The 19,728-nt window shown below is 36.8% G+C and overlaps 1 protein-coding gene across 2 annotated transcripts; it reads left to right on the top strand.

The window, feature by feature from the left end:
• Positions 1–233: 233 nt before the first annotated feature.
• Positions 234–18,295, top strand: ric8a (RIC8 guanine nucleotide exchange factor A). 2 transcript variants are annotated; one of them, XM_022683941.2, is made up of 11 exons: positions 234–482; positions 3,983–4,030; positions 4,410–4,427; positions 7,326–7,955; positions 8,186–8,280; positions 9,835–9,985; positions 10,540–10,635; positions 10,762–10,906; positions 11,208–11,352; positions 14,342–14,461; positions 16,127–18,295. In XM_022683941.2, exons 1-11 carry the CDS (start codon positions 393–395, stop codon positions 16,275–16,277), a joined length of 1,689 nt encoding a protein of 562 aa, XP_022539662.1. In that variant the 5' UTR covers positions 234–392; the 3' UTR covers positions 16,278–18,295. The 2 variants fall into 2 exon arrangements, with proteins under 2 accessions (XP_022539662.1, XP_022539663.1); XM_022683942.2 differs by lacking the exon at positions 4,410–4,427.
• The last annotated feature ends 1,433 nt before the right edge of the window (positions 18,296–19,728 follow it).

The following is a 19,728-nucleotide window of genomic DNA, read 5'->3' as shown; positions in this document are numbered from 1 at the left end:
CTTTTTTCTATCACTGTTTTATTTTATTTTCTTCATAGGCCATGTCTATCTAATGCTTCAGAACAGATTTCTCTATGATATCTGAATGCCTTTCTCAAAAAGAAATTGTATTTTCCTGCTGGAAAACTCAAGTAACCAAATCTTTCATGCAAGCCAGAAACTGACGTTTTCGTTGTTGGCTTCCATGTTGGTTTGTAGTCGGCAGCAGCTCTGAGGACTACATATCCCACAAACCTGCGCGGTAAATTTTCAATCCGCTTATCGCATCATCTCCAGGCTGTGGGTTCGGGATCAGGCCGGGATGGCTGTATGAGCCCCGGGGCTTAACTCCTCATCGCCGGCAGGGATCCTCCACACTCCGCGCTTCAGCTTAACACAGCGGAGAACCAGCGATGACTATGGACGTGAGCGCCGTGATAGAGCAGATGGAGACGGGCGAGCAGGACGCTGCGTTAGCCGCCTTACAGAGATACAACCAGGAGGTAAACACACACACTCACACAGCCTGCCATCCACACACACACACACACAGTACAGGTCTGTGTGTATCTGGGTTTCTGCTATATGGCCCTGGAAGAATTAGCGTGAAGTGTTATGATAAGGTGAAGCAGTAGCACTGATTTGTGCGTAGCCTGAAATGAATCAATCAATACTCCTAATACATGCATGCTGTGCACCTGACAGCACTGTCTCTATACTGCATATTAAAACATTACAATAAGTAAACATCTTTCTTTACTTACAAACCATGAAAGTAAATGTAAGTCCTTATTTTATGTGACAAAAGCACCATATTCCTCATACAGCTCATTTAACAGATTTTGGGCCCTGAATTGACTTAAATTATATTATTTTTGTGGAAAAAAGCTTTAAAGCTTCAACGGAGGCTAACCTCACAAGTATAATAAAAAAGTGTGTAACAGCTGGATGTTTGTGATTTTGCCTCATATTGGTGGTTTATCTGACTCAAACAATCTTATAAAGCTTCCAGAAACTTCTAGAAGTGTGATTTACCTTCTTGTACAGAAAGACAGTTAAGCCCAGGGGAAGGGTGTAAGTAGGGCTGGGCGATACAGCAAAAATGACAAGTCACGATTCAGTTTCACAATAAAGTAGTTTCAGAGCCACAGTGTTCAGGTATTTTAAAATGGATTTCAATTAAATCCATTTACTTTTCCAAATCCAAAATGTTTAAGTGCATGACGTGCTGTAAGTTAGATATGGTTTATGCATGTATTATTAACAGTAATATGCATTATTTAGTTCAACATTAATTACTGGTTTGTAAGTAATTCCACATTAATAATTGAACTTTAATTATTTCATCCAGCTTTAATGTCAAGCATCATTTTATTAAATGTTAGTTTATGGTTTATGTAACAGAAGAAATTAGTAAGTAACTGCAATTACTTGTGCAGGTTAGACAGATATTGTGCACTGGTGGTTTTAGAAGGTGTGCATCAATTACAACATCAACTATACATATACAGTCATTTAATCAGGAGTGCAACAAACCTTTGTATAAAAACAACTGGTGTGTGTGCATGTTTATGGTTGTTATGATAGTGCACTCCTACAAATAAAGGAGCCACAATGTGAGAGTGAAGAACCTTTACATCAAACCAAGCCTTTTAAAGTGTGTTTTCTGTGGAACTTCTCTTTAATAACTAGGGTTCTTCATGGAACTAAATGTGGTTCTTCTATTGCACTGCTCTTTGTGGCACCTTCATTTTTACAAGTATGGACAGATGGATAAGACTAAATGCTAAAGCTAAGAGGCATGGAAATAATAGCCAGGTTTTAGACCAGTGCAGTTTTTGTGGGCTGTACAGTAGTAGTGACTACAGAACAGTTTGCACTGCAGTATTGTAGTGCACTGTCTGAAATCGTTGAAGGCCGGCAGGATCAGCACAGCAGGAACACAAATAGCTTCTCTTAACTCAGTGAGATCCTGAGGGTCTAAATGGCTTCAGTTTGATCCTGATCTTCCTGAGCCGACTGTCTCGCTAATCTGACCCTGGCCTGTATGAAGGAAGTTATAATGCTGTGTCCGGGGCTTAGTGAGAGACACTGAGATTTTACAGTGTATTCCAAACAATATGACTACTAACATATATTAATGTTAGTTTTAGATCACAGTATACAGTATATCTGTTTGTACTGTTGAAGACTACTTAATACCTCTAACTCACGATCAAGAACACTAGCAGAAAATTATTTGAATCGTTTTATACATTTTTATAAAACAATGTGATTTACATTAAACCTTCCCCGTTATTCTACACTCCCAAGACATCCCTACTGTAAAACTACTTGACAGATCTTAGGTTTATCAATAATTCTTTAGTTAAACTCATAGTACATTGGGATTCACAGTGAATACATAGAAACTGGGAAGACCCAGCATTTTAATAAGACAAATAATATAAATAATATATACATATATATAAACATATAAAATAATAACCATTTAAGAGTAGGTATTATAAAAATGTAGGTAAAAAATATATATATGGTAAAAATGTGTATACATTTCATACCAATGAATACACCCCACTACCAACACTTTAACACATAAAACTGTAAAATATAAATAAGCAGTAACTACAAACAATAAAAAAATGTATACAAAGGAAAGATGAAAAAGAATGCTTAAACATACCAAAAAGTTAACTAAAAATTAAATAAGACCAAAAACAAAGATAACTAAAAAAAAACCCCAAGCCTATTAAAAAAATTAAATCAGCTAAAACAGTGGCAGGCTGTATGGAGGTGGTTAAAAGGTAGTTTAAAATAAAAATTTAACCAATGAGCTTTAAAGATTTCTGTAGAGAATTCCAGCTTACTGGTGTAGCTAAAAGCAGGTACCTGAGGTACTCCGGTCCCTGAAGTGAGTCTGGTAAGTTTTTTTTTAATACGCATTTTTGTGTTGTACGGAGGCGTATGGCCAGAAAGTGCTTTAAGGTAAAAATAAACCAATGTGTTTCTGGACACAACCTTTTCATACAATCAATTATGCAGTTTACTGCTTCTGAAATGCTGGTTTTAAAGGATTTTAATCTTGGACCATAGACACAATTTCTTCAACAAAAGCAGGAAAACCCTTTTTTTAATATATATATATATATATATATATATATATATATATATATATATATATATATATATATATATATATATATATATATATGATTTTGGTATGTTTAATGTGCAGTATAAGGAGAATGTGAATATGGTAAAATCTTAAATATTTATTTATGAATTAATCATAACCCTTCCGGTCTATCTTCAGACTATATTCTCTTTCTCTTTTTTGGGACTAATTTTAAAGTGCATGTAAATTATACTACTGGTGCCAGAGGCATAAAAAATAAATGTATTATTATTAGTTCTGTCAATGTTTATGCAATAACGCACAAAATCAATCTGGAAACTTTAACATTAAAAAACTAAAAAAAAAATTAAAAAAAAACTAAACCATTACAAAACTTTAATTTATCAACGCATGTTGCCACGTTTGGCCCCCACTTTCTTGCAGCAGTAGAGCCTGATGGGTTTTGATTCATGTGGGGGAAAAAAAATTAAATAAAGGATTCATCACACAATTATTGCTGCCTCCCTCCCAGAATACAGGGAAGTACTAGCATTCAAAAATGTAATCATGATTATTCACAAAATATTGTTGTATTTATTTTTATATGATTGACCCCACTACTACTAATACAATTCTACTTTGCCAGTCTAACATTGACTATTAAAAGCATAAGTCTAAAGAAGATTAAAAACACAATTAATCACAAAATACTGTTTTCATTTAACTAATGTCAAGTTTAAATTCAACAGGACAACTTTTACAAATCTTTAAACATTGTTATTATTGCAGTAATAGTAGACTGCAAAAGAATGCATTTTAATTCATATGGTTAAGACAGACAGGCAGATGTTGTTATAAAGATGTTTTGTGTTGTTTGTCTCTCTGTAGAAAAGCCAGTGCTTCTCTTTCCCCTCAGAGGAGCAGCAGGACCGAGAGGTACAGTACCACACTAAACACTCAGAATTGCATACAAAATCAATGTAACACTAACCAAACTTAGGCTTTCCACACATTAGTTTCATACTAGTTACAGAAAGGATATGGAAAAATTCACAGTAGTTGCTAAATTCTTAGTACTGTGTAGATAATTAACAGAAGTCAATGAGTAATTCATAGTATATGCTAAATAACTAACAATGGTTACTAAATAAAACAGTGGATAATTAATAATTCATAGTTCAGAGTTAATTAGACAGTTGTTTTGTTCCACATTTCTTTTTTATTATTATTTTTAACTTAGTTTGTTTGAATCTGTGTTTTATTGTTTTGTGTTAAGCATGTGTTCTGTTTTCTTTCTGCATGCTGTTTGTCATAGACTGGAGAGTTAAAACAGGTATACAAGCACACTCTTATATATACAAAAATGTAATATTACAGACCCTAGAGTTTATTTCTGCCTTTACATGATGCAATCCTGGCAGTAAGGAATACTTTTTTATTAACTAATGTTTGACCATTCTATGACAGTAATGACCAATAAGGATTTTGAGGTGTACAAAATTCAGAAATACAGTCATTTTTTGTCAGATAAAATGTTATAGCTCCTCGTTTAATGTTATGTGTTGTACAGTGCTGCAGTACTGATGGATGTAAACCATATTTTTATTGATATTTTGGTCAGTTTGTTCGAGTTATAGTTCTAATATGGCACTCTGAATCTGTAATTTTATTTAATTTTCCAGACATTTTGACTTTGTAATTACCTTACAACTTTGTTGCTTCAAAGGTAGTGTATTTGGGTGGTTGACATATTTGGCTAAAATAAAAAAATGAAGTCTCGGACATCACTGGGTTATATTCTACCAACTGTTATATTTCCAAATATATATATGGTCATGTAGATTTTTTCTTAAATTTACCTTTATTCACTAGTTTATGGTCTTAGTGACTAAAATTGTCATATGGTGTGACATGAATATTATTGTGAATTAAATTACAAATGGGTATAATGTGATGAATCACACCACACAACAATCTGTATGCAAACATCTGTATCAGCTGCATTTCGCAAACAAACAAACTTGGTTTGTCGAATGACTGAAATCATTTTTAGTTACAGCAGAATCACAAAATTGTTGAAGAACAAGTGAAGTCTACTCAACGTAGTGAAGAATGTTTATAAGATATTAACTAATCCACTTACTGTATTTATTAGATGTTGCACTTTTTATTTTTATCTTTCGATTGTTAGCTAAAGGAATTCTAATAATCTTTAGTAAATAATTTATTTTTTTATATATTTAAGGCATCATTTATTTTTAAAATGAGAATGAGCAAAACAATGATGGATCAGAAAGCTGTTGATGTATTGTTAAAAACAGTGTACCACTAAACATTGTGACACATTTGGCTTCTACTTAAAAAAACTATAATATATGCCTCTACTGGTTTTGTGCTAAAACTGGATGTTTAGGTGCTACAGTGATCTGCAACTGGGTCAGACTGAACTTTTCCTTTTGCATTCAGGAGTAACTGAGTCTGTGAATCTGCATGAATAAGTGAGTGTTGCTGTATAAATAAAAAACCTGAAGTATAATATACTTTAAAATGTATTAAATGAATTAAATATTTAAAATACTTAACTGTTAGTTCTAATATATGTATCTAATGGCATTATTTGTGTATTTAAATGCAGTTCATACCATATAGTGTGACAAAAACCCTGTCACACTGTATGACATTGTGTCACACCATATGACATTTCATGTACTTGCGTAAAATTAAGCAATGTGACTTCATGCTAACAGAACTTTCTCCCATGACTCCTTTTGGCTCATCCAAATGGTCATGGGCAAACTTAAGACGGGTAACCTTCCCTGCCATGGATGACTTAAACTATGATGTCTTAGTATATTACTCACAGTAACTATGGAAACAGTGGTACCAGCTCTCTTCAGGTCATTGAGCAGCTCCTCCCATGTAGTTCTGGGATGATTTCTCACCTTTCTTAGGATCACTGATATGCCACGAGGTGAGATCCTGCATTAAGCCCCAGTCTGGCGGAGATTGCCATTGTCATGTTAAGCTTTTTCCATTTTCTAATAATTGCTCCAACAGTTGATCTTTTTTCACCAAGCCGCTTGGCAATTACCCCGTAGCCCTTTCCAGCCTTGTGGAGGTCTACAATTTTGTCTCTGGTGTCTCTGGACAGCTCTTTGATCTTAGCCATGTTAGTAGTTGGAGTTCACTGATTGTGTGGGGTGGACAGGTGTCTTTATGCAGCTAACGACCTCAAACAGGTGCTTCTGATTTAGAATAATAAGTTGAGTGGAGGTGGACTTTTTAGAGGAGAACTAACAGGCCTGGGAGAACTAACAGGCCTTTGAGGGTCAGATTTTTTACTGATTGGCAGGTGTTCACACAAATAAATTATAAAAAAAACTAATTTTATTTTTAGATTATGTGTCTCACAGTGGACATGCACCTAAGATGAACATTTTAGACCCCTCCATGATTTAACTTGCAAAGTCGCAGGGTTCTCAAAAACGTATTTTCCTCACTGTATTTCAGTTTATTTAAATTAATTTGCATTATCTGTTTATAATCTTAAGGTAATATATATATATATATATATATATATATATATATATATATATATATATATATATATATATATATATATAGATTATTACTATTATTATTGGTAATATTATTATTATTATTATTATTATTGTTGTTATTTTTTCTGACTACAAATTATGCTTCATAATAAAGAGAGAGGAATCAGCTGAACCTAATTGCAGAAAATTACAGCTCTGTAAGCACTGTCTTATATTGGCGATTTTTTTTTTGTAAATGATGATAACTGGTTAATGGACCGATTTACGTTAGGTGCAGATTTATAGAGACCAACATTGTCCACTTACAGGTGTGTTTTTTAAATCAGATTTTTGTAAAATAATTTCCTTACTATTAAATGACACAATAGTGCACATTAGTTTTATAGTATGAATTTGTAATAGTTGCTCAACAAGTCTCCTGTTCTTCTATTTTAATTGAAAATGTAGGAGCATAAAGAAGTAATTATGTTCACAGTTCTGTGGCTATGTGTGTGTCTGTATGTGTGTCTGTGTATTTGTTTGCGTATGTCTATATACATAAATGTAAGTAAATATGAAACATGTAAATTTTTCTTACACCCTGAATAACTTCCTCCTGTGCTCGTCCACAACATTAGATATCTTTTGTCTGGTTCTTTAGGCTCACTCTAACATTGCAGTTTGCTCCTCAGCGCTTGGGGAAGCTGGTTCTTGGTTTTTTGGAGCGCGACCTGCAGCCATCCTGTAAGCTGGCCTGCCTGGAGACCATCCGCATTCTGTCCCGGGACAAAAACAGCCTGGCTCCATTCTCCAGCCGCCATGCCATCCAGACACTGGCCCGGCACGCGGCTATCAGCCTGGGGCAGGGCAGCAGTACGCCGGAGATGCCGGATGTGGAGGTGATTGTAGAGGCTCTGAAGTGTCTGTGTAACCTGGTGTTTAACAGCAGTGAGGCACAGGAGGCAGCGGCACAGCTGCAGCTGATGTTTGGTGTGGCCGAGAGGCTGAAGCAGTGCCGAGAACCGCAGTGGAACCATGATGTCCGATTTTTTGACCTCCGCTTGACCTTCCTGCTGACGGCGCTGCGTGTGGATGTACGCACACAGCTGGCCCACGAGCTCCGGGGAGCTGCTCTGCTTGCCGATGCGCTGGATGCCACGCTGGGGCTGTGTTGGTTGGACACGTATGAGGTGGCCCGAGCCGGAGAGGAAGGGCAGAGTGAAGTCTCTCCACTCGGGAGGATGGAGACGGAGAGAGCCATGGAGATCCTGAAGATCCTCTTTAACATTACCTTCGACACCAGCCGCCGCAAAGTGGACGAGGTAATGGATTACATCACTGTACACACACACACAATAAACATAATCATATACACACACACACCTTATATTTATTGGTTAGTAGGTAGTTATTGTGTAGAACCACACTTACAACACAGAATGTTGAGAATAATGAAAATAAACAGAAAATTAAGAATTTCAGAGGTGCATATGACTGTAAAGCAGCAGTTGACCTGTTTAATCTAATCAGTGTGTTCTAAACTCCTCTGCAGGAGGAAGCAGCAATCTATAGGCACCTAGGAGCCATACTGAGACACAGCCTAATGAGCACAGCGGAGGGAGAGGATCGCACTGAGGAGTTTCACAGGTACACACACACACACACACACAATGGATACACAATGGGCAAAGCATAGATGCTTGTAATGTAATTATCCAAACCACAAAATAAAAAATACAACGTTGCCCTGTTACTCCATGTGTTCACTATAGACTCTCTGTCTCACACACACACACATATACACTCGCTCGCTCACTTGATAAAGTCAGGATGTTGACCGTGTTTAGAAACAGTCATTTAATTATATTAATGACATGTATTTAGGACATTTTAAGGTTTTGCTTTTCAGTTCTGTCTGAATATTCTTAAGAAAAAATGTCTTGCTTTAGAATTTAACTGCATTATTATAAAAGTGACACAGAGGAAATTGTTTATCGCAATAATTGTTGAGACAATATATCGTCCAGATGAAAATAGTTATCGTGACAGGCCTTCGCAGCACTACTACACTCACAGAACTGTTAGAGAGAAGCTTAGTGATTAATCACTGACAGAATGCTGAGGAGCTGCAGGTGAAGCTGCAGCCGACTATGATTTGTACATATGTAAAAGAGCTGTAAACGTGTTTGAAGACAGACACTCTGGCATGCATCCTCCTCTACCTGCTCTACTTCTAGAGCCTCATTTTCCACTTTATAAATGCAATAGTAAGAAATTAGAACAGAGCATTTGGGATTTCAGTCTATTTAGTCTCGCCAGGTGCTAATAAAATAAAACAGCCTCTGAAGTGTCCTCACAGGAGTGTGTGTGTGCGCACCTGTGTGCGTGTGCCTGTGTGTGTGTGTGTGTGTGTGTGTGTGTGTGTGTGCCTGTGTGTGTGTGTGCCTGTGTGTGTAAGCTAACAGTGTACGGTGTAAAGAACCCGAAAGATCATACTTGAAATCCATAGCAGAATGTGCATTATGCAGAGTAAAGGGCATGGCAGTTTCAGTCTCTGATTAAGAACAGATAAATAACAGTAGTGAGAGAGAATTACAAATATATATTCGCATTTACAGTAAAAAAAAATAATAGACCACTTAAAATTATGAGTTTTTATTTTGTTTTACCAAATTAAAAACCTATGGAATATAATCGAGAGGAAGATGGATGATCACAAGCCATCATCAACCCAAGCTAAGCTGCTTTAATTTTTGCACCAGGAGTGGCATAAAGTTATCCAAAAGCAGTGTGTAAGACTGGTGGAGGAGAACATGCCAAGATGCATGAAAACTGTGATTTAAAAACATGGTTATTCCACCAAATATTGATTTTTACAATTCTTAAAACCTTCTGAACGTGAACTTGTTTTCTTTGCATTGTTTGAGGTCTGAAAGCTCGGCATCTTTTTTCTGCAAATAAATGCTCTAAATGAAAATAATTTTGGGGGGAATTTTGAAGTCTGTAGTTTATAGAATAAAACAACATTGATAATGTTACTCAAACATATATCTATATATAGCAAAATCAGAGAGACTGATTCAGAAACTCATGTGGTCTCTTATTTTGTTCCAGATATAATATAATAATTAGATGTAGGTAATTATGTGTGTGTGTGTGTGTGTGTGTGTGTGTGTGTGTGTGTGTGTGTGTGTTCTTCAGTCACACAGTGAATCTGCTGGGGAATCTTCCTCTGCCTTGTTTGGACGTGTTGCTGATGCCTAAAGTGCAGCAGGGCTCTATTGAGTACATGGGGGTCAACATGGATGCTGTGAGCATGCTGCTGGAGTTTATGGAGAAAAGACTGGACAGGGTGAGTTACTGTGTGACCCCGGTCTTCACCCGCACACCTCTCAGTTACCCCAGGCTTTTTGCCAATTTTCCATTAGTGTTTGTGAGAAGAACATGGTTTATTATGATCTGAATGTCGAGTTATTGTCATATATCTGTAGCTTCTTTTGCAGAGGCAATTTTAGATTTTTGCATTAGAGTTTTTATCCTATAAATAATTAAAATTTTCATATTTAAACCATTAAAACCAAGTATTAGTAAAACAACACTATTAACTCTAGTTTCAGTAAGGGCAGGAAAACACTGTTATTGAATCTGGTGTTCTCCAAGGCGTTTTCTGTTGAGTCAGTTGTTTTGCAGAGGTTTGCTTTTCTGCTCTTGCTTGTGTTGTTGTTTTTGTGACCTGTGTGTGTGTGTGTGTGTGTGTGTGTGTGTGTGTGTGCGTGGGTTTGTGTGTGTGTGTAAAGGCAGTGGGAATTCCTGCTCCAGCTGATGCTCTGAGCTCTGACAGCACTGCAGCAGGTGTGTGTGTTTACCTGCAGTACAGCTGTAACATAGTTCTCCTCTGATCTTTAGGGTAACAAACTGAAGGAGACGCTGCTGCCCTCTCTCAGCCTGCTGACTGAGAGCGCCCGCATCCACAGAGAGACCCGCAAATTCTTACGGACAAAAGTAAGATAAAAAAGCTTATTATGAATCGTTATGATAAATGTTGATGTTTTTGTATGAATTCTTCTGATAAACATGCATGTGTGTTTGTGTTTGTGCAGTAATGTTCTGGTGTGCTTGTGCGTTCAGGTGCTTCCTCCACTGCGAGATGTGAAAAATAAGCCAGAGGTGGGGAGCTCTCTCCGAAATAAACTGGTGCGTCTGATGACCCACATCGACACAGACGTGAAAACCTGCGCTGCAGAGTTCCTCTTTGTTCTGTGCAAAGAAAGTGGTGAGCAAGACTCCACTGAACACGCAAATTGAATTTGATGCCTTGAAACCTCCAGGTTAAAACTTTTCAAACGATTTCTCTGTTAAATAAATAGATTATCTGCTCCAATCAAATACAAATAGATTTTTGTAGTAAATTTTTATGCTTGCAGACAACTGAATAAATAAAAGATACAAATGTCATTGTTGCACTCATCTGGTAAAAGCACAGAAACACACATTGGAATTCATAAAAAAAAACACTGTTTAATTAATAAGTTGATCATTTATAAGTTATAATTCCTGTATTCTGTGTGGGGCAGTATCTCGATTCATTAAGTACACGGGTTACGGTAACGCTGCTGGACTGTTGGCCGCTCGTGGGCTGATGAGGGGTGGCTGGGAGCCGGGGCATTACTCAGAGGATGAGGACAGCGACACGGAGGAATACAGAGAGGCCAAACCACAGTAAGCCAAACAATCACACTATACCAAATACACTACACATACCTTCAGAACATATTAAATAATCTACACCTACAATCACAAGATCGCATAAACTACACTTACAATTACACTACACCTACAATCACACCCCATAATCTACACATACAATTAATTACACTATACCAAATAATCTACACCTACAATCACACCCCATAATCTACACAGACAATCACAAGATCGCCTAAACTACACTTACAATTACACACCACATAAACTACACCTACAATCACACCCCGTAATCTACACATACAATCACAAGATCGCCTAAACTACACTTACAATTACACACCACATAAACTACACCTACAATCACACCCCGTAATCTACACATACAATGAATTACACTATACCAAATAATCTACACCTACAGTCAAAGTACACCACATAGTCTATACCCATAATCACACTACACCATATAATCTACACCTACAATCATACTACACACATAGTCTACACATATAATCAGGCTACACCACATAATTTACACCGACAATCACACCATAGCACATAAACTACACCTACAATCACACCATACCACATACGCTACATCTACAAGCACACTACACACATAATCTACACATTAAAGCACACTACACTCATAAACTACACCTACCATTACACCATACCACATAAACTACACCTACAATCACACTACACCTCATAATCTACACCTACAATCACACCATACCACATAAACTACACCTACAATCACACTACACCGCATAAACTACACCTACAATCACACTACACACATAATCTACACCTACAATCACACACCACATAAACTACACCTACAGTCACACTACACACATAATCTACACCTACAATCACACTACACACATAATCTACACCTACAATCACACTATACCACATAATCTACACCTACCATCACACTATACCACATAAACTACACATATAATCACACTACACACATAATCTACACATATAATCAGACTACACCACATAATCTACACCTACAATCGCACTACACACATAATCTACACATATAATCACACTACACCACATAATCTACACCTACAATCACACCAAACCACATAAACTAAACCTACAATCACACTACATCACATACTCTACACCTACAATCACACTACACCACATAAACTACACCTACAATTACACTACATACATAATCTACACATTAAAGCACACTACACACATAAACTACACCTACCATCACACTATACCACATAAACTACATCTACAATCACACTACACACATAATCTACACATATAATCACACTACACCACATACACTACACCTACAATCACACTACACACATAACCTACACATATAATCACACTACACCACATACACTACACCTACCATCACACTATACCACATAACCTACACCTACAACCACACTACACACAAAACCTACACAAATAATCACACTACACCACATACACTACACCTACAATCACACTACACCATATAATCTACACATACAATCACACTACACACATAATCTACACATATAATCACACTACACAACATACACTACACCTACAATCACACTACACACATAACCTACACCTACAACCACACTACACACAAAACCTACACATATAATCACACTACACCACATACACTACACCTACAATCACACTACACCATATAATCTACACATACAATCACACTACACACATAATCTACACATATAATCACACTACACAACATACACTACACCTACAATCACACTACACACATAACCTACACATATAAATTACACTACACCACATACACTACACCTACAATCACACTACACACATAATCTACACATATAATCAGACTACATCACATAAACTACACCTACAATCACACTACACCACATAATCTACACCTACAATCACACTACACACAAAACCTACACCTACAGTCACACTATACCACATAGTCTTCACCTACAATCACACTACACTATATAATCTACACATACAATCACACTACACACATAATCTACACCTACAGTCACACTACACCACATAATCTATACCTATAATCACACTACACCATATAAACTACACCTACAATCACACTATACCACATAAACTACACCTACAATCAAACTACACCACATAAACTATACCTATAAGCACACTACACCATATAATATACACCTACAATCACACTATACCACATAACCTACACCTACAATCACACTACACCATATAATCCACACCTACAATCACACTACACCACATAATCTACACCTACAATCACACTACACCATATAATCTACACATACAATCACACTATACCACATAATCTACACCTACAATCACACTACACCACATAGTCTACACCTACAATCACACTACACCATATAATCTACACATACAATCACACTACACACATAATCTACACCTACAGTCACACTACACCACATAATCTATACCTATAATCACACTACACCATATAATCTACACCTAAAATCACACTACACCACATAAACTACACCTACAATCACACTACACCACATAATCTACACCTACAGTCACACTACAACACATAATCTATACCTATAAGCACACTACACACATAATCTACACCTACAGTCACACTACAACACATAATCTATACCTATAAGCACACTACACTATATAATCTACACCTACAATCACACTATACCACATAAACTACACCTTCAATCACACTACACACATAATCTACACCTACAATCACACTACACACATAATCTACACCTACAATCACACTACACACATAATCTACACATATAATCAGACTACACCACATAATCTACACCTACAGTCACACTACACCACATAGTCTATACCTATAATCACACAATACCACATAAACTACACCTACATTTACTTTGTAAAGAGTTGAATCTTTCTTGTATTTGACTGTGTGTGTGTGTGTGTGTGTGTGTGTGTGTGTGTGTGTGTGTGTGTGTGTGTGTGTTAGTATTAACCCTGTAACCGGCCGTGTGGAGGATGAGCAGCCGAACCCTATGGAAGGGATGACGGAAGAGCAAAAGGAGTACGAGGCCATGAAGCTCGTCAACATGTTCGACAAACTCTCCCGGTACAGAGCCATACTCAGCCATAGCTAGAGAGCAGGGACAGAACTGTTTATGGACTGGGGAAGTAAAAGATTGTGGTTATAGTGATACACTGTAGTATAATGTGAATCACACTATTTCAGATTTTAGATAAATCGCAGTGTGGTAAAGAATTACAGTAAATTATAAGCTTTAACACGCCTTCACTATGTTGTGGAGGGAAGGGGTCACCACTGTAAGTTTTAGTTAATGTATAAAGTTCACTGTAAGTTGACTGACTATTCATTAGCTATTATACTGGAGAAAAGGTTTAGGCCACTAATCACATAATTCAAATACTTTATCACACAGCAGCAAGAGAGTTTCTACAAAATGACATTACAACTAACTTTGTCAGAAGCAAAGACATTTTTCTGTGAAAAACTGTAAAAAATTATTTAATTTTGTAAAAATTACATTGAGGAATTATTGAGGAAACTGTGAAGCTTTCTGATATTCAACCAACTACAGTACACTGTATTATAAAAATAAATCAGTGAAGCTGAGGGAATCCCTGTTTGCGAGGGACAATTAATATTGGATTCTGGTGATCTTTGGACCCTCAGGCAGTATTAAAAACAGGCTGTACTGATTATGTACTGGAAATCACTGCATGGGATCAGAAACACTTCCAGAAATCATTTTGTGTGAATAGGCCTGTTACGATAACATCATTTTCAGAATTATGTATTGTCCCAGAAATTATTGCGATAAGTGAAAATATTGTCATTTTAAAGCACCACTATAGAAAATGTTTTTTCCTGCTTCTGTGCTCCCGAAGGAGCTTTAAGACAATGTGCCACAGTAATAAAATACTAGCATAATACTATTACACCATTTTACAATGAAACAAACTTTTGTTATTAAGAACAGACATTGGGCTTTCAATATAAAAATATTTAATATCCTAAATAAATAAAACAAATAAGGTACTACCCTGGGACTCTGAGAAAACTGCACTAAATTTTAAAAAGACAACAAATAGATTAACGTAACATTTACATTAATATTTTTTTTACTCTGGACATAACACAAAGGTACTTCTGATCATATATGCATATGCTATAAAACACAAATTGGCCCAAAACAAAAGTTTCCGTATGATCGAAGACACGATTGATGGCTCAGCAGGCCAGAGGTCTTGCTATAAATATATTTTTTAATGTAACTGTAACTGTGTGTGTGTGTGTGTGCTGGTGAAGACGCCGTCACTGCTGCATAACATCTGAGGCACTACACTAATTTCCAAACCGATAGATGATGCTGTCTGACAGAGTCGTCCTCGCCGGCGAGAGAGCAGAGCTACTCGCTGAAATCCAGCTGTTGTTCATTCTTATGTTAACAAACTCACACAGAAACTCAATGACTATTATCGACGTCATCAAAAATGATCGTTGTTTTAAAAATTACTGTACGTTAAGTTGATAATGTAATTATTGCGACAGGCCTATCTGTGAACACAGTTCTCCAAGTAATCCACAATTGCAAATTGCAAGCATGTAAAATAGAAAATTTTGCTGTAGTCAAATAAATTAAAATTCTGATTTGTCTCCTAAATAATTAGATGTCCGCATACTTTTCATTGTCACTGTAGATTTGATTTAGAAGAAAGCAACTGTGTTTTATTAAATACCTGCCTGTTCCCTCAGGGATCACGTCATTCAGCCTATGAAGCTTGGAGCAGACGGCAAGATGACCAAGCTGGAGCCGCACGATCTGCACTGTTTGTCCCAGCAGCCCTTCATCAACCCCCACCAAAATGAGGAGGAGGAGGAGCGGGAGGGAGAGCACTCAGACTGATCACCTCACTGAGCACTCGATTGCAGGCTGATGATGTTATCAAGCTGTAAGAAGAGTAGGTTGGAGAATACAATCACATAGACACAGCAGCTCTGTAGATAAAACGGAAGAAGGAAAACTAATATGCTGTCTGCCACACTGTATATGCATGGTTTTCCTCTTAATGGAACACGCAGACACAGATACACACACACACAGATACACCAGGTTATTACTATCTGCATTTTCTATATCAACATCTCTGTTCTGATTGGTATAGTTTTTAAATCTGCTGGCTGTTTCTGGTCTGGTCTCGGTACAGCTCTTATGTGATACATTTCCATTAGAACCCTGCATGACATCTCCAAGAAGCAGTGGATGGTGAAGAAATGTAGGTTATGTTCACATTACAGTCTGTAAAATTCAGAGTTCTTTATTGACACACAATGCTGGTGTTTAGATGTGATCCAGCTCTGTGCATAAATGTACACTCAGAATTGGCTGCATGATTACAGTGCTTGCATGTTTCTTCAACTCATATCACTTCCTGTGTTTACTATTCAAAATGTAATCAGAAAAACACTTCACATACAACAACTGGGCACTTCATTAAAATCCCTTTCTTGTTTGTATACTCATTGTCCATAGATTTTTTTTTTCATTTCCACTGACTAAATAAGTTTACATGTTCAGGTGTTCAGGACCATACAGGAATTAATTTGGTGGTGGAACTTTCTCAGTGCTGCAGTGACACTGGCATGGTGATAATGTGACCTAACTGGTCCGCCTTGCAGATAAAGTAAAGTCAGAGACAGAAGCTCTGAATCTGTTGCTCCACAGTTTTTGTTGGTCATATTTTAGTCCTTCATCAGTCCTCACTGGATGCTGCCCATGTCATGAAGCTAGCTGGATATTTTTGGTCGATGGCTATTCTCAGACCAGGAGTGACACTGAGGTGTTTGTCTGATCCCCTTAAACCAGCACAACCTACACTTACACCTCTTACAACATCACCATGCCACTGCACTGCTGAGAATGAGACACCACCCAAATAATAATAATAATAATAATAATAATAATAATAATAATAATAATAGTAATAATAATAATAATAACAATAATAATAATTGCTGCTCTGTGGTGGCCCTGTGGGTTCCTGACCTAAAGAAAAAATAGTGGTACTATATATTAAGTTAAGCTAATAATTAAGAAACAATGGGGAGGTTTTATTGAAGTGGCCAGTTAGTGTAGATCAGCTATTGCTTATCTAACAAAAACTGGAACGGTTCATGCGAACTATGCTGAAGATTTGTTGCAGAAGTATACATTAGCCTTAACACTGTTAATACACCGCTGCCACCTACTGGGCATTGATAAACATTGGTAAACATGCCTTAAATATTAGTCAATAATGAAATTGAATATTATGTTTGCTTTTGGGTGTATCCAATTCCAAAAAGCAGAGATATACAAAAATAAATACATCACATGATTTGTTCAGGTATAGACAAAACAAACCAATTGAAATAAATAAATAACTATATATTTGTGTCTAGACAAATAAAAAATCAGATCTGGGCTACCTCAGCCCTGTATTGTGAACATAGCCTCATTTTTCTTCTTCTGATAATAGAGGTGGATATGTTCTTCTGAGTGCCAGACACAATTTTAAGCTCTGTTTTAGTTCTGAATGATGTGTCGTATGCTGCTGTAATTATATTTATTTCTTCACCCTGGGCTTTAGTAACAGCTAAAGCATAGAAATCTGTAATATTAATAGTGTACTGACACCACATGGTGTTTCATAGCAGCATTTTATTTCTGGTTTACCTGCTCTTGTTAACTCTTCTGTGCTTCTGGAAAATTATCTGAGTAAAAAACAATTTTACTTTTCAGTAAATATAGTGATTTTTGTTATATGCTGAACAGACAAATTGATCTACATTGTGATGTTCTTTATGTAATTTGTATTATGCTGTAATAATGTTATAAGAACTTTTGTTGTGAAATTAATGACAAAATAAAGACAGCTGAATTTTCATTGTCATTTATTCTATTGTGTTAAATAAGTAGTAGTAGTGGACTTTAATTTGTATGTATTTACTTAAAATCACGCTGTTTTACAAATTCAGTCATCTTGGTTATAAACTGAGCTAATGTTATTTAGCACGGATCTGGCTGTGTGAGAAGGCTACTGTAACGTTTTCACATTTAAATTTGAAAACGAGAGAACAATTATTGATAGCAAGAATTTTAAAATCATGTTTGTAAACAGAATATATAATATTGAATGGAGAGTTTATTATTCCGTTTTGTGTTTCACCTTCATGAGAAATCTGTTTGCGCTTCCAGTATTTTTTTTGCTCAGTTGCGCTTTTGGTTCAGTTTTTACGGGTGGGTGGGGACTAGTCGGTCATTGGCTGCTGGAAATAAGCCCCGCCCATGGTGGTCAATCATAGTAGCACAACCTGCGATTTATGGTTTGTAGGCAAAGCGTCACAGCGCGGGAACTCGCGGACCGGGGGTGCGGTTCCCGTACAACGACGGAGCCTAGCATTGAACTAACGTGGTACGATGCACCGTTAAACTAACTAACATCAGAAGTACGACCGTTTCCCAAAACCATCGTACTTTGTTAGTACCACAGGAGTCTGAACTATGTTGGTCTGAACCACTGTGGTCTTAACTATAGTGTTCGGCCAGACTTTCCCAGCAGGAATCTTGCAAAACTCACAATCTTTAAAATATAATGCCAAAAATATGTTAGTAATGTGTAATTTAGGCTATTTATATTGTAATTATCACCACAACATTAACCGATAACAATACTATTAATAAAATAACAATGAACTGCAAGTAAAATCCACACAATTATTGCTATACATAGGCGTAGGAACCGGGGGGGATTAGAAATAGGTGGATTTGTCCCCCCCAAAAATGAAATCAGTTCGCTCACATCAGCCGTAATATTAATGAGGAGACAGACCGGACCAATCGGAGGAGGAGAGTCAGTTTGCTGTTGGGGAAGCCCCGCCCCCTCGCTGTGAGATTTAGCAGCGGGATCGGGCTGCAGCCGCTTCAGCTGATTTTAAAACAGATCTGGATATACGGAGATTTTTCTAACAGAAAGGTAACGATAGGCTAACCACGTAAACTGTGATGATATGTTTCTGATAACTGGTTAAAAATACACGTCTCTGAATCAAAACACACAGTTTAAACCCACTGTGATTAATAAACTGCAGCTGTGTTAGTGAGTTAGTTTAACTTAAATTAATTAGATAGGGAGTCAGGGTTAAAGAAAAAAAATATATATATGTAATGTTCAACTTGACCTGTACCTGATCAGCTAATCACTATTTCATTTTCAAACTGTTTATTAATTTAGGATTGCAGGACTTAGTGTGAGCTATAATGAACGAAAATGAATTTAACTAACTAGTTAACTAGAAGCTACATGTAGTGGATAGCC

Source organism: Astyanax mexicanus, chromosome 10, assembly GCF_023375975.1.
Source record: "Astyanax mexicanus isolate ESR-SI-001 chromosome 10, AstMex3_surface, whole genome shotgun sequence".
Classification (NCBI taxonomy): Eukaryota; Metazoa; Chordata; class Actinopteri; order Characiformes; family Acestrorhamphidae; genus Astyanax; species Astyanax mexicanus.
This window is presented reverse-complemented; position numbering and strand designations above follow the sequence as displayed.

Excerpts from the sequence above, each read along its gene's own strand:
- ric8a (XM_022683941.2), top strand. The coding sequence starts at position 393 with ATGACTATGGACGTGAGCGCCGTGATAGAGCAGATGGAGACGGGCGAG. Across the intron at positions 8,281-9,834 it reads CGCACTGAGGAGTTTCACAG|TCACACAGTGAATCTGCTGG; the intron begins GTACACACACAC and ends TGTGTTCTTCAG. Across the intron at positions 10,907-11,207 it reads TGTTCTGTGCAAAGAAAGTG|TATCTCGATTCATTAAGTAC; the intron begins GTGAGCAAGACT and ends TGTGTGGGGCAG.